Below are 12955 nucleotides of genomic sequence, written 5' to 3' on the forward strand. Positions count from 1 at the left end.
CTTGCCTTCATTGGCCGTCCAGAGAGGAGTCGTTAGAGCTATATGCTCCAGGGGTGGAAGTGAAAGATGCATAAGACGCGAGTTGGCACAGTGGCTGTTAACAGCCACTGGGTAGAAAGCGGCGCACACCTCTCGACACCCCTGAGCCGCTCACACCGATGTTGCTCCTGGTCGTCTTCGCGACGGCAGTTTCAGGGGCCCATCTAGTCAGCGGCAAGTCACCACCTGCCTCGATAACGTGTTTTAGCATTGTTATGGCAGGTGTCCGGACTTCTCTACAATAGCCCAGTCTCATTGTCCATCCAAACTTCAATCCATAGACCGGTATACTATCGGGGGGCACGGCAGTGCCCCCGCCAAGTCGAGCGCGAAGCAAACACTGCCGTACCATCCTTTACTGGAACCATTTCGCCGCATTTTCAGGCCCCTATTTGAGAACCTCTGGATAAGACCAGAACGCAGAAATTTTGGTCATCCAGTAAGCTATAATCACATACTTAAAATCCAAAATTTCAAGTCTGTAGGTCATTTAGTTCCGAAGTTAAGCGAAAGCAAAGTTTCGCATTTATGAAACTCACTCATGATCATCAGAATAGAACTAGTACTTCCCATAAACTCAGAGAGCTGAAATTTGGTACAGAGTTAGGGTTTAATGGCCACATAAAGGGAAAACCTAAAAATATTGCAATATCAGTCACGTTTTAAAGATCTAAGAACTGCATAAGTAAGTTTGTAATCCCATATAAATATATGATATTACAAAGTTACTGTTGCAGTTCCTACAAATAGTAGGTAAAGTAAAGGTACACTACGATGTACGATGTGAGTATGAATGAAGATATGTTTAGTTATGATATGTGTATACATAGTATGGGTATGAGTACCCGAAAAGAAGGACCGTCTACAAAAAGAGATGAGATCCCATCAAAAACATTACATGTAAAAAGGTGCAAGTCTCGCAACGCTTTTACTACAAAAAAGTTTTGAGATGTAATGTGAAACCAAGTCGGTTATTTTAATCAGTGCCAGGGGGTTTCTACAAAAAGAAGTGAAATCCCACCAAAAACATTCTGTAAAAAACTAGCCAAGTCTCGATGGAGCTGCTTGTTTATCTCTAAAAAGTAATGAAATCTAGACAAAGTCGTGCCAAGTCTAAGGTTCCTTACTGCGATTTCTTTATTATTATAGTTAATGTTGTGTGACTTGGCCGTTGAAGGGTACACAAGGGTACAAAACCAGGTGCTCCATGACACCATTGCACCAATCTGCCATTGCACCAAAAAGAAGTGTTTGTTTCAGGCTCGCCCATACATAAGTATTATTGAAATACGCAGCTTTATCAAGCCTACAATTGACTGGTTATTGAATTAACGTTTTCCAAGTGGCAATTTTCCATCGTCAATGGGTAGCGGTGCTGGCGACAGATTGGTGCAATGGTGTCATGGAGCACCTGGTTTTGTACCCTTGTGTACCCTTCAACGGCCAAGTCACACAACATTAACTATAATAATAAAGAAATCGCAGTAAGGAACCTTAGACTTGGCACGACTTTGTCTAGATTTCATTACTTTTTAGAGATAAACAAGCAGCTCCATCGAGACTTGGCTAGTTTTTTACAGAATGTTTTTGGTGGGATTCATTTTTTCTGCAATAGTCCCAATGCCTGTTGCGACCGGTTCATGGGTGTTTATTGTTGCGCCTGTGAACGGGTTCCAGCAGGCGTTCTACATGACATTAAAGCTCTCCAAGGGGCCTCTACGTGTTGGATCTATATCCCCACGCAAGCCTATCAAAAGACCGGGATTTGTAGGCCCGTGAATTCCAAAATGGAGAAACAAATAATAATATATATATAAATATATCAAGGCTTCGTTCGTTCATTCGTCATCCCGAGCGGTATTCGAGCATCAAATAGAATCACGTATTTGAGAATCAAGTGCCAGTCTTCAACAGTAAAGTTACACAAAAAAATATCAACATGCCAATAAACGACTGATAAAACGCTGCAATTGCTGCAACAATATATAGAAGACAACATCGATAATTTAAAAATGGCCATGCTACGGTGAAGCATAGTCAAATCAGATATTCTCAGACTTTGCAGATCTTGATGGGACTAAAAAGGCTACGTCTTCTTGTATTATTATATAATCGTTACGAAATTGTTTGTAGCTATAAATAATTCATACCCTGAATATGAATAATTTTCATTTGCAATACCTATTCATCATCTTCCTCGTGTTATCCCGGCATTTTTGCCACGGCTCATGGCAGCATGAGGTCCGCTTGACACCTAATTCATTTGTAATATTATAAATAAAAATATAGTTTACGTGTTCCATCCAAGAGATAATATTTAGCTTAATAACATTTAAATATTTTTTGATAAAAGTTCTATCAAAGTTATTGTATTGCTTAGCTAATAATCTAAATATTCCATGTCTTTACAGGACAGTTCAGGTCAAGACAATGTTTTTTTGGATACCAAAACTTTATTGATAAAAATATGTTTAATTTTATTCACTCCCATCAAAACATCAAAATCTGCCATAGAACTTAAAAAAACATATAGTTCACAATCGAAAAAATATAAAAATACACGAAATTATAAGGTTGGTAACTTGCGAATGCAAAAGTGCAAGATCGGAGAGGAGGTATGCGGCAGTACATAACGTGCACGTAGTAGGTGGCTATCATGATTTTGGGTTTAGAATGATTTTCTGACTTGGTCTACTAATAAAACTAGTTCTGCGGTACTTAAAAAAAAGCTTTAGAAAATTTATGGACATTTTTAAGGGGGCATTCCAGAAAAGTTTCGCAATTAAATCTCCTAAAAAGTATACATGGTGTGTCTGACCATGGGGCTTTAAATCCAGGGCTTGATTTTACTCGCTAAACTAAGCTGTCACTCATGGGACGGAATATGGGACCAACCCTCAAATCAAGGAAAAAATTTTGGCTTTTCTATAGAAAACGTCGACATCTGATCAGCCAAAATGTATGAAAAAGTAAAAAAACATAACAGGATTTCGGGGTTGGTGCCATAGTAAAAGTAGCTCAGTTTAGCGAGTAGAATCGAGCCCTGGATTTAAAGCCCCATGGCCAGACACACACTGTATATGAACAATAGAATTCTAAAAGGAATAACGGAGTAACGGTATACTAGGTAGCCATCAGGTTTAATAACTTATTCTGAGAATATTTTCAAATCGATAGAGAGAGAGTGTATGTATGAGAGAGAGAGAGAGAGTGAGAGTATGTGTGTGTGTGTGTGTGAGAGAGAGAGAGAGAGAAAGAGAGTGAGAGCGAGGGAGGGAGAGAGATAGAAAGCTGTTCATTCTCGACCTCACATTACATATTTGCGATTGAGGTCTATTGCTTGCTAGTTTGATAATTTTTTTCACATATTGCTGACCAACTTTGACAACAATACATCATGATAACCACCAGTTCCTAAAAGACCGTGCTTACTAGGGGTGCCGTTGCGCGGTGCGGGGGGCGGAGGGGGGCGCGGCGCCTCCTCCCGCGGTGCGCCCGCGCCGCCCGGCGGACTCGCCACTGCAACACCAACCATATGGACATTAACACAGGGTACATATTGGATTGGGTGTGGGAGGTAAAGGTCACACTTTCAGGAGTGTTATAGAGGTGGGTTGTGATACTTGTGGTACCTTAATTGGTAAGTATATTATAAAATAAGTCATTACTCCTCTATATACGCCCTAGAAATATGTAGATATGTAAGATACATAAGTATATTGATAGATGATCGTTGACTATTCGTTCTGACAGCGAGATTTATTCTAAGAGCCCGTAAATTAAACACTCCCTTGTTGTTGGCAGTCAAACAACTGCCTATACTAAGGTTGACGGTATACTTACCCTCTAACCACCTAGACATCAAAACTAGCAAGTAAAGATAAGAGTTAAAATGAAGCCTTTTTATAGGCCCCTCGGCGAATATAGGTTAAAACAGTAGATAAATCGTTATCTACCATTTAAATTTCATTTTATAAGATAAATCTCAGTCTCTCAAACTTTGCCTTTAAAACTATTAAACTTTCTCAGTTGAATCTAAAGCCTCCTGAGAGCACACATAATATCGCATATCGTAGGAACAACCTACAGTCCTACACGTGTCATTTTAGCTCGAATACACCCAAGAGAAATGAAAACGGATCACTTAAAATTAACATTTTCCCACAGAGTATAGTTTTAGATATTCATCCATTTTAACTTTTAACATGGCGATCTGTGTCTGTTTTTTAGTGTTCCGTACAAAACTTTGTTCACGGAACACTTATGGGATCACTTCGGTCTTGCAAATCAGTTAAATGCGTTTTTCTCAGAGACCGTTTGACGTAGATACCTAATATAACTATACAGTCCTACCCATATGAAATATATTTCATAGACTATGTATGGCGTCGTACTTTTTTATACCTATTTTTTTTGATACCTAAAAAACAGACTACAATCATTATTAAGGTTTGTAATTATTATTTTTTAAGATTTGATATTGATGAAAAATTATATTGTATAATATAATGATAATAAATGATAATTTGTATTTGTATTTGTATTTTGTATAAAACTTGAAGCCCAGGCTCATAAACTTACTTGTAATGAAACAACAACAATAAAAGATCCGAAAATTGCGTCATGGAAATGTTACTGATAAAATGAATCGGTGGCTTTTGCTCAGTTGTAAATGTGTCATTTTCAGACAAAAAATAGTAAATATTTATTTAATATTTTGCTAAATGACTATAATTAAAAATATCTTTCAACAGTCCCTAATACCTAAATATTTGAAAGAAAAATACGTTTATTTTTAACTGATTTCGATAAACTCAATGATTGTGATTTTAGTGGTATTTTTATGTGTGTGATTTTTACAGAAATACCATTACTTGCGTTCTTATGAGCTTTAATTTTAAATACATTTATCTAAAACTATCAAGGACCATTCAATTTGTTATCAATAATAAAAAAAAAACAGTAGTTCCTGACTCCTTTTAGGCGGGATTTATTTAAACTAGTTTTAAGTTCGACACTCCCCACAAAAGAGTTGCTAAATCCCTGTTCAAACAGTCGGCAAAATGGAGAAAGTTTAATTTGAAACTAATAGAAACTACGTCAGAAGCGGGAATTGAGATATTTGTTTTAAGTTTTATTTGAATTGGCCATACATATCAGTTAAAAAACGTCAACTTTCAAGATATGCCCAGGAACGTTTGGTCATATGTTTTTAATTAAGCTATAGGTAGGTACTAAAATTATAAGATAAATACCTATGACAGTAATTAACAAGCTACCTATGTTGATTCGCAAAAAGGACGTACTGATCAGTGCGTATGAACTTTTATGTTTTTATTGTTAAACATAAATTAATAATCAATCTGATCACGCCGTATCATGAAATCATAATGTGATCAGCAATTTCATGTAAGTACATACACGACGAGCTAAAGCACATTTACCAAATTAAAACATACTCAATATGTAGGTACTCTGAACTACTCTGTACCCAATTCTCAAGTGTGAAAACTTGGAAGTCCCAAACGTATGGTACGTATTGTATATACGATTAAGATTTAATAGGAATTTCAACTGTATGATATTTCACATTAGACTCAAATTACATCTGCGCGCGATGATCTATAGAACTTTTTAATATTCAAAACCTAAAGAATGGCAAACTTTGTGATCCGTTGGGTTGCTTTAGAGTAGAATCTTGAACTCTGTTACGGTAATAATAAGGACGTAAGTCTTTTGACGATACTCATTGACATGATTCTTGGCCCTTGAAAATTGAACCAAACAAGTCAGGCTAAGATATAAAAAGTTACATCTCTTTGAAATTCGTGGAAAGTTGACATTGTAACTTTTTTATAAGGATATTAAAATTTTAATATTCGTTTTGGAAAGTTACGTTATTTCATAAAATTCACAAAGATCTTTTTCGTAAGTCAACAAAAAAGTTTCTTTACAGTTTCTAGTTTCATTCTAATTATATTTTTTTTCGTCTCATTGAGTGCCTTGTCACAGTAAGAATAGTATGAGGCTGTGGTATGAGGTGTCCAGCTACTATCAAATTCGTTTTCTATTGTGTTTTGAGACATAAAATAAACATAACTTTTGAATAGATTGAGTTGAGAAGGTTTCCATAACATTCTGTTTACTTATGCCAAAATAAAATTATAAAACAAAAACTCAGTTAGTACCTATATAGGTAAACCCCTTCCGTGACACAAGTTGTACCTATACTAGTTTGCTGCCGCAAACTGTAAAAGGCAGACCTTCTCTAGCATTACCGCCTTAATGCCAACAATTAAAACGGAAACAACGAACAATAACTAGAACATTAATTATAAAAAAGGATAAAATATAAAAATAAATAGTCAATAATTATTCTTTATTTTATTAATTAGTGGCTCTTATTAGTGGCTCGTTCGAACTTATGTATGAAACAAATATCGTAAGGAAATTGGACCATTCACAAAATGATTTTCCCTTCAGTCGTATCAAAACTACAGCAAATTGGGCCCCCTGACTCGATACTATTACCGGAACCTGAAGAGATATCTACTCTAGCAGCAGAAGTGCTAAGCGGGTTAGGTGCTCAAAATGTCTTTAGACACTCGTAGGTATAGTTTCAGACCGACAAAACGAAACCCAATTTTATTGAAACATTGGACCACCGATACGAAACAATTGCCTGCCTCCGACGTTGTCGGTTTGATCTGATACGTTTCATATCAGAATTGGGAAAACAATATTTCATATAAAAGAATTGGATGGATGTATAGAGAACATGATTGAAATTTTATATTGGAAAGAATTTGTTACGATGTCACAGTAACAATGAGAATTTTTGAGCAATTATTGCAAACTGGCACAGAGTAGACACGCCGTAGGTACTTACTACGGAAATCATTATAGTGCGCATGACATGTCTGTATACGTATCGTGTAATTTTGGGGAAAAGTTGAATGATTGGTTTAAGGTTCTTATATATATTTGGAAAAAGTATCGATTAGTGACTTCATTGGTATAGGCACTACTTACCAACCTGTCATTAAAGTTGGCCCCCTGAAATCCAAAATAGGTATTCTGTGCCACTGGATAGTCGCAAAATATTGATAGTTATAGTTTTGTAATGGATCTAGTCAGTAAGAAAAAACGTTTACTAGTAAGATATTTATTTTTTTAATTTAGAGTCGTTGATGTCAGTCAATCGGTCCTCGCTAGAGACACTGGCGGCGGTTGTTCTTTGTTTAATAAAAGCTATATTTGTTGTGTTTTGTTGTGACTTAGTAGTGTTTGTTGGGCCAGTTCCCCGCAACGATACGGGTGGCCTTATCCCAAGTTATGGGTATTGGTATGTGTTACAATCACTCGTGATTGGCGGTTTTAAAGCTGCAAGTGATTTTATTATGTTTTAAATGTTAAAAGTTTTGAAAGTGTCTATTATTATATTTTGTATTCTTAACAAGGCATTTACAAACGTTGCTAGTTCCTATGAAATATCATTGAAGCTTCAGCTATACGCATAAGAGTCACCAGCAGGCGACTGACTTTTGAGCAATAATGCAAGCAGTGGAAAAGCAAATACGAATTTGTATCTCGGACAACTTTGGAAAGGATTATTCTAGAGACTAAAGGATTATTTAGATAGGTAAATATAACACAAGTTATATTTTCTCTTTCTCCTTGTCTTTCTCTCTTGATCTAGCCACCAGGCGGTCCACCACAAGTTGCGTTCTCGCGCGCGAAAGTCTATACTTTAAGTCGCGCAAGATGTACAGTCAAGGAATTTAAATTCCGACCCATTTCGTACTTTGTCACAGTGACAATCAATATGAAAGCCGCTAGAGACCTCATACGGTTGTCACTGTGACAAAGTACGAAATGGGTCGGAATTTAAATTCCTTGACTGTACCTATGGAGTCACGCACGAGAGCGCAACTCATGCTAGCAGGTCAGAAGTTACAAATACGAACATTACGATTTTCACCCATTTTGATTTTACGAACAGAAATTGATAGCGTTCTATCTATTTCTGTTATACTGAGACAAGTGATTATTTTCCGATTTACTGTGTTTTACTTACTTATTTATGATTAAAATATCCATATTTACTTGTCAATGATATTTCATGCTAAAATTCATATTTTTATTAGAAATAAAGTGCCATATGTATGGCTACAACTAACATCATTTTATAAACAGGAGGACTGTATACTGAGACAAGCCATTTGCACTACAGTACGCGGTGTGCAGGCAATGAGGATCGAGGTCTTAAAAGTGCATACTTAAAAGTGTATACTCAATATATAACTAGTAACGTCGATCAGTAAAAAAAAATCAATTACAAAGAAATTGCAAATGTGTTGATAATTAGGTAACAGAAAATGCTACCTCTAAAAATGATTAAGGCCATCGGTTTTATACATTTCAAGTTATGCTGTTTTTCGCACTAACTAGAATGTCTAGAATTTCATATAGAGCGTCCTTTAGTGACATTAAAATCGATTTAGGATAATACTTTACGTTACTGAATAAACTTGTCTCTCACAAAGTATACGATTTTAACATTCAACAATAATCATACAAATATTTACCTTGAAAAGCAATGGGTACGTATTTAAGAGAGTTTGATCTCATTTCTTCTCAAGTTAAGAAAGAATTCTCAGTAAAACATAAATGGAGAAGATGAAGAATGGGTCTTGTTTACTTACAAGAAAGAAAGGAAAGTGTTTGTTGTGTGAATCTGGTGTTTACCTGTAACAAAAAATATTTAAATTAGCATTGAAAAGAAAATTTTAAATAGTCCTAGAGGACCCAATACCATCGAATATGGGTCAAAAACTTTTTAGTATGAGTTAAGGTTTCATAACCATTCCTGTGGACATTAGGTATAAATTACCTAAACGCTAATTTTCTTATATTGCATGTTAAAACCTTCTACTTCCAAATTTTGGAATATTGAAAGATATACAGAAGATTTTGATTTTCTCAATTTAGGTGACATTTTGGTAAGAGGTTTCTACTACTTATATTATATATGTATTATATGTGTACCAACATTTTGCCCATCTTCTTTCCCCTGCCCTTATCTGTCTTTCGTGTCCTCAGCACTCACTCCTTTCTTTCTCCTATCCTCTTTCACACAATCCATCCATCGTTTTTTGGGTCTACCATACGCTCTCCGTCCATCAACATTTTGCCCATATAAGTACGTGTAAAATATAAAGGGCAAACCCGTATCAAGCTCAATCCGCAGGGTGATCACGTAACTTTTGAAGGGTATGCACGTTCCAATCAAATGTAATTACAAACGGAATTAAACATTAATTCTAAATCAAAGCATCCGTGATTACTCTAATGTCTGACATGAAAATAATCCAAATTATATCTTCATTCTGAAATGAAATTGTACTTAATTAAACTGACATATTAGTACTTAGAGACTGTTCGGAAAGAAAAGAGTCGTGGAATGTATTGGGGCCCATACATTCCACGACCCTTGGGTACGATGATAGCAGCTGTCATCTTCATAAAATTTATAACATAAGAGCCCTTCAACGTGCACACTAGCGCCACAGCAAAATAATCGTGATTATTTAAATTTAACGAAAGATATTGAAAAAAGGGGGCCGCTACGTACTGTATTATGTATTTAAGTACCTTTTGAATACATCAGACTAGTTTTTATATTCCTGGATTCGTCAATCTATACGTCCAAAGTTAAAACGGCCGGTTTTGTTTTGAGTGCCTAGATCGACGAAACCAGCAACATAAAAACTAGTTTGATGTATTCAAAAGGTACTTAAATACTCAATACAGTACGTAGCGGCCCCTTTTTTTCAATATCTTTCGTTAAATTTAAATAATCACGATTATTAGGCTGTGGCGCTAGTGTGCACGTTGAAGGGCTCTTAAAACGTAAAATTGTACTGAAACAACTCCTATCCGTGTGAAAAATATTATTAATAAATTTAAATATTGAGGGTGTGTCATACTTATGAAAATAATGTTCAAACTTAACAGCGTCTCAACGGCTTATCAGGTCTAATCTTCATTGATATCCAATACACTGCCAGCAGACTGCCAGTGAAAAATAGCCTCTCCCACTTAGTAATAAGAATGGAGGTAGGTGTCAGATTAAATTGGACGGCTGGTAATCTTGTGGGAATATTGATTTTGATGTAATCCACCGTCTTCCATTAGATCTCGGTATTATTAAGCTCTCAACTTTTGATGTATGTTGGGAAATGAGGCCTCAAGCGACAGTCAAGATTGTGAGAAGAAAAAATATTATTTTCTTCAAACAAAAACGTCATTTTTGATAATGTGATATCTAATCCATATCGTATCTGGACGTAATATGTGACGTATCTTAAAGTTCTAATCGGAGCGATATTCTCTATTTAGTACTTCATCATCAGGCCTTTAAGATCTTGACAGATGATTTATGCAGCGTCTGTAGGCGAGGAACAACGTCTCTCGTGGCTGTATAAGCGAATGCGGGACCGGCATACATATACTTAATGTACCTATATGCATTGCATATAGGTACATTGTACTTACAAATAGGATAGATTGCATATTATGCAATCTTTGAAGACCGAGCAGTACATATAGTAGTGTGACTAATTAAAAAACACAAATCATAAAAATATTCCATAAAATAGCTGCAATTGTATCCTATTTGTAAGTAAAATGACGTCCAAAATAAACCGACCAAGCCGCTATCTTACAGGCTTTCATTTTAGTTGTACCTCAAAGACTTTCGAGTCCAGTGCAAACATTTACCGGGCGTGTTTATGAACCTCACTGCCTCTGTAAACTAGGGGTTAATTAATACTAGAGATGCAACGGATAGTTGTTTGGCCGGATACCGGATATTCGGCCGGCGGAACTATACCTACATTTCGGTTTTTCAGGTGCGCATTCTGCAGGTTTGACCTGTTTCCTAGTAAACGTTCGCGCGGACTCATTTCTAGGTTCGAAATGACTGCGCGTGCAAGTCAGTGGAATGAATAAATTGTTTTAAGGGGCTACCCGAGGTTTTCATCGATTTTTGATAAGTTTTGAATCGTATCTTCTTTTTTTGCACTACAGATAGAATTATAAGACAAACGGTTATCGGTTCTTCAATCTTTTATCTCCGGTTTTGTCCACCGGATTTTGAAAAATGTGAATACTTATTTTTTTATGAATTTTTTAAACATTGTCTAAAAAAGCACTTTTTTCGTATCTAGTTTGCAGTGAAGGATCTTACATGTATGAAATCTACATATTTGGGTTCGTCTTTGAAGTCTCGAAAATCGTATCCAAGGTTTTAATTTTAAACTAATTAACACAAAAGTTATGGCCAGAAAACCAGTTTTTTAGCCTAAAATTGTTCAACTTTGATGCCAAATATCTCGAAGACAATGAACTTTAAAGTAAATATGGGATACTATATTGCTTAAAGCCGTTGCTGTTAATATGATAAGCTACAAATAACATTGGAAAACTAAGGGATTTAGATCGAAGGTCATTGGCGTGGGGTAGCCCCTTAAAATAATAAACAAGTACGATTATGACCGTGTCTGTTTCTTAAATCCAATTTGTTTACTCCAAAATCAAGAACTGTTACTATCCGGTATCCGGCCGGATAGAAGGTCACTATTCGGTATCCGGCCGTATAGTAAAATAATGGCCAGATAGGCCGGATACCGGATAATAACCGGATATCCGGTGCATCTCTAATTAATACCTCTTGTACGTAAACGGCCAAACTGAAATAGCTGAGAGCAAGCTTGAATTTTTAAGTATAAATGGAATTCAAATTTGAATATTATTACTTTGAGTTAAAGGTTCATTTAGGTAGGTACATTCTGGAGTGGAAGGTTAGATATGATTGAAGGCACAAATACCCGTGTAGAATATAAGTGATTTCGCCAAATTTTATGCCAAATGTTAATGGGATGTGAGTGAGATATAGAAACGTTAAAGCGATAGGGATAAAAGCTTTTTAAACCATAAAAGTCCCGTGAGACTTGAACATATTACAATTATTTTCAACGGGTAAGTAAGTCTAATAAAACTGCATTTTAGAGAATCTTCGACTGGAATACCGACTGCACCTTCTCTGCTGATCGAGCGCTGTCTGATTTAGGTAAACGCTTATAGACGGAGAGCTAGCTACGGAAATAGGTTTGCGATTTATAAAGCAACTAAATCCTTCTAGTAGCTAGACCATTAGCTAATATGTACTTCTCTTACATTGTAGTAGTCAAGTGTTCAAATAGACCTTTCATATTTCTGTAATATAACATACCTACGGTTTGAAGACTACATTACTCATCCTTTCTAGGTACCTACATTATATAAATTTGAATAATTCTGCCTACTTATAATTTAATTACATGAAGATTAAATATACTAACACAGTTGTCATTCCCAAGTTACGCGTTACTAAGGTACCTATTTATAATATTAATTATGCATTGCATGCATGTTAGAAAGGATTTTCTTACCTATAATAAGCGGTAATTACACGCTACATAATACTTATTAATGAACGTGAGCCAATCTATTTAAAGCTCGTTTACGTATTGCATTCGTGTCGGAGGTTATAAGGCGTTACTGCCGTAGGGTTTATTCATAATAAACTAGTGACCCGCCCCTGCTGCGCATGGGTTAACAAATTATACACTTAAACCTTCCTCAAGAATCACTTTACTGATAAGTGAAAACCGCACGAAAATCCGTTCAGTAGTTTTTGAGTTTATCGCGAACATACAAACGAACGCAGACAGACGCGGCGGAGGACTTTGTTTTATAAGTTGTAGTGATTATCAGACATCAAAAATTTCATAGCATTTTCGGGGCAGCGGAGTGGTGTTAACGGAATTGGTATAAACAATTTCAACCCAAATTAGTTAGCGTTAATTACGTT

General features: G+C 35.9%; 1 protein-coding gene across 2 annotated transcripts in view; it reads right to left on the bottom strand.

The window, feature by feature from the left end:
* The window catches only part of LOC134663993 (dual specificity calcium/calmodulin-dependent 3',5'-cyclic nucleotide phosphodiesterase 1), a 293727-nt gene that overhangs the window by 91403 nt on the left and 189369 nt on the right, over window positions 1-12955 (bottom strand). The window contains exon 3 of one of the 2 annotated variants that reach the window (XM_063520554.1): window positions 3472-3558. The exons of the other annotated variant lie outside the window; for it this stretch is intronic. Coding sequence (XP_063376624.1) covers window positions 3472-3558 — 87 coding nt within the window. The remainder of the gene's footprint in view (window positions 1-3471; window positions 3559-12955) is intronic. 2 annotated transcript variants of the gene reach the window in all.

The sequence above is a fragment of the Cydia fagiglandana genome, chromosome 4 (genome assembly GCF_963556715.1).
Source record: "Cydia fagiglandana chromosome 4, ilCydFagi1.1, whole genome shotgun sequence".
In the NCBI taxonomy this organism is placed as follows: Eukaryota; Metazoa; Arthropoda; class Insecta; order Lepidoptera; family Tortricidae; genus Cydia; species Cydia fagiglandana.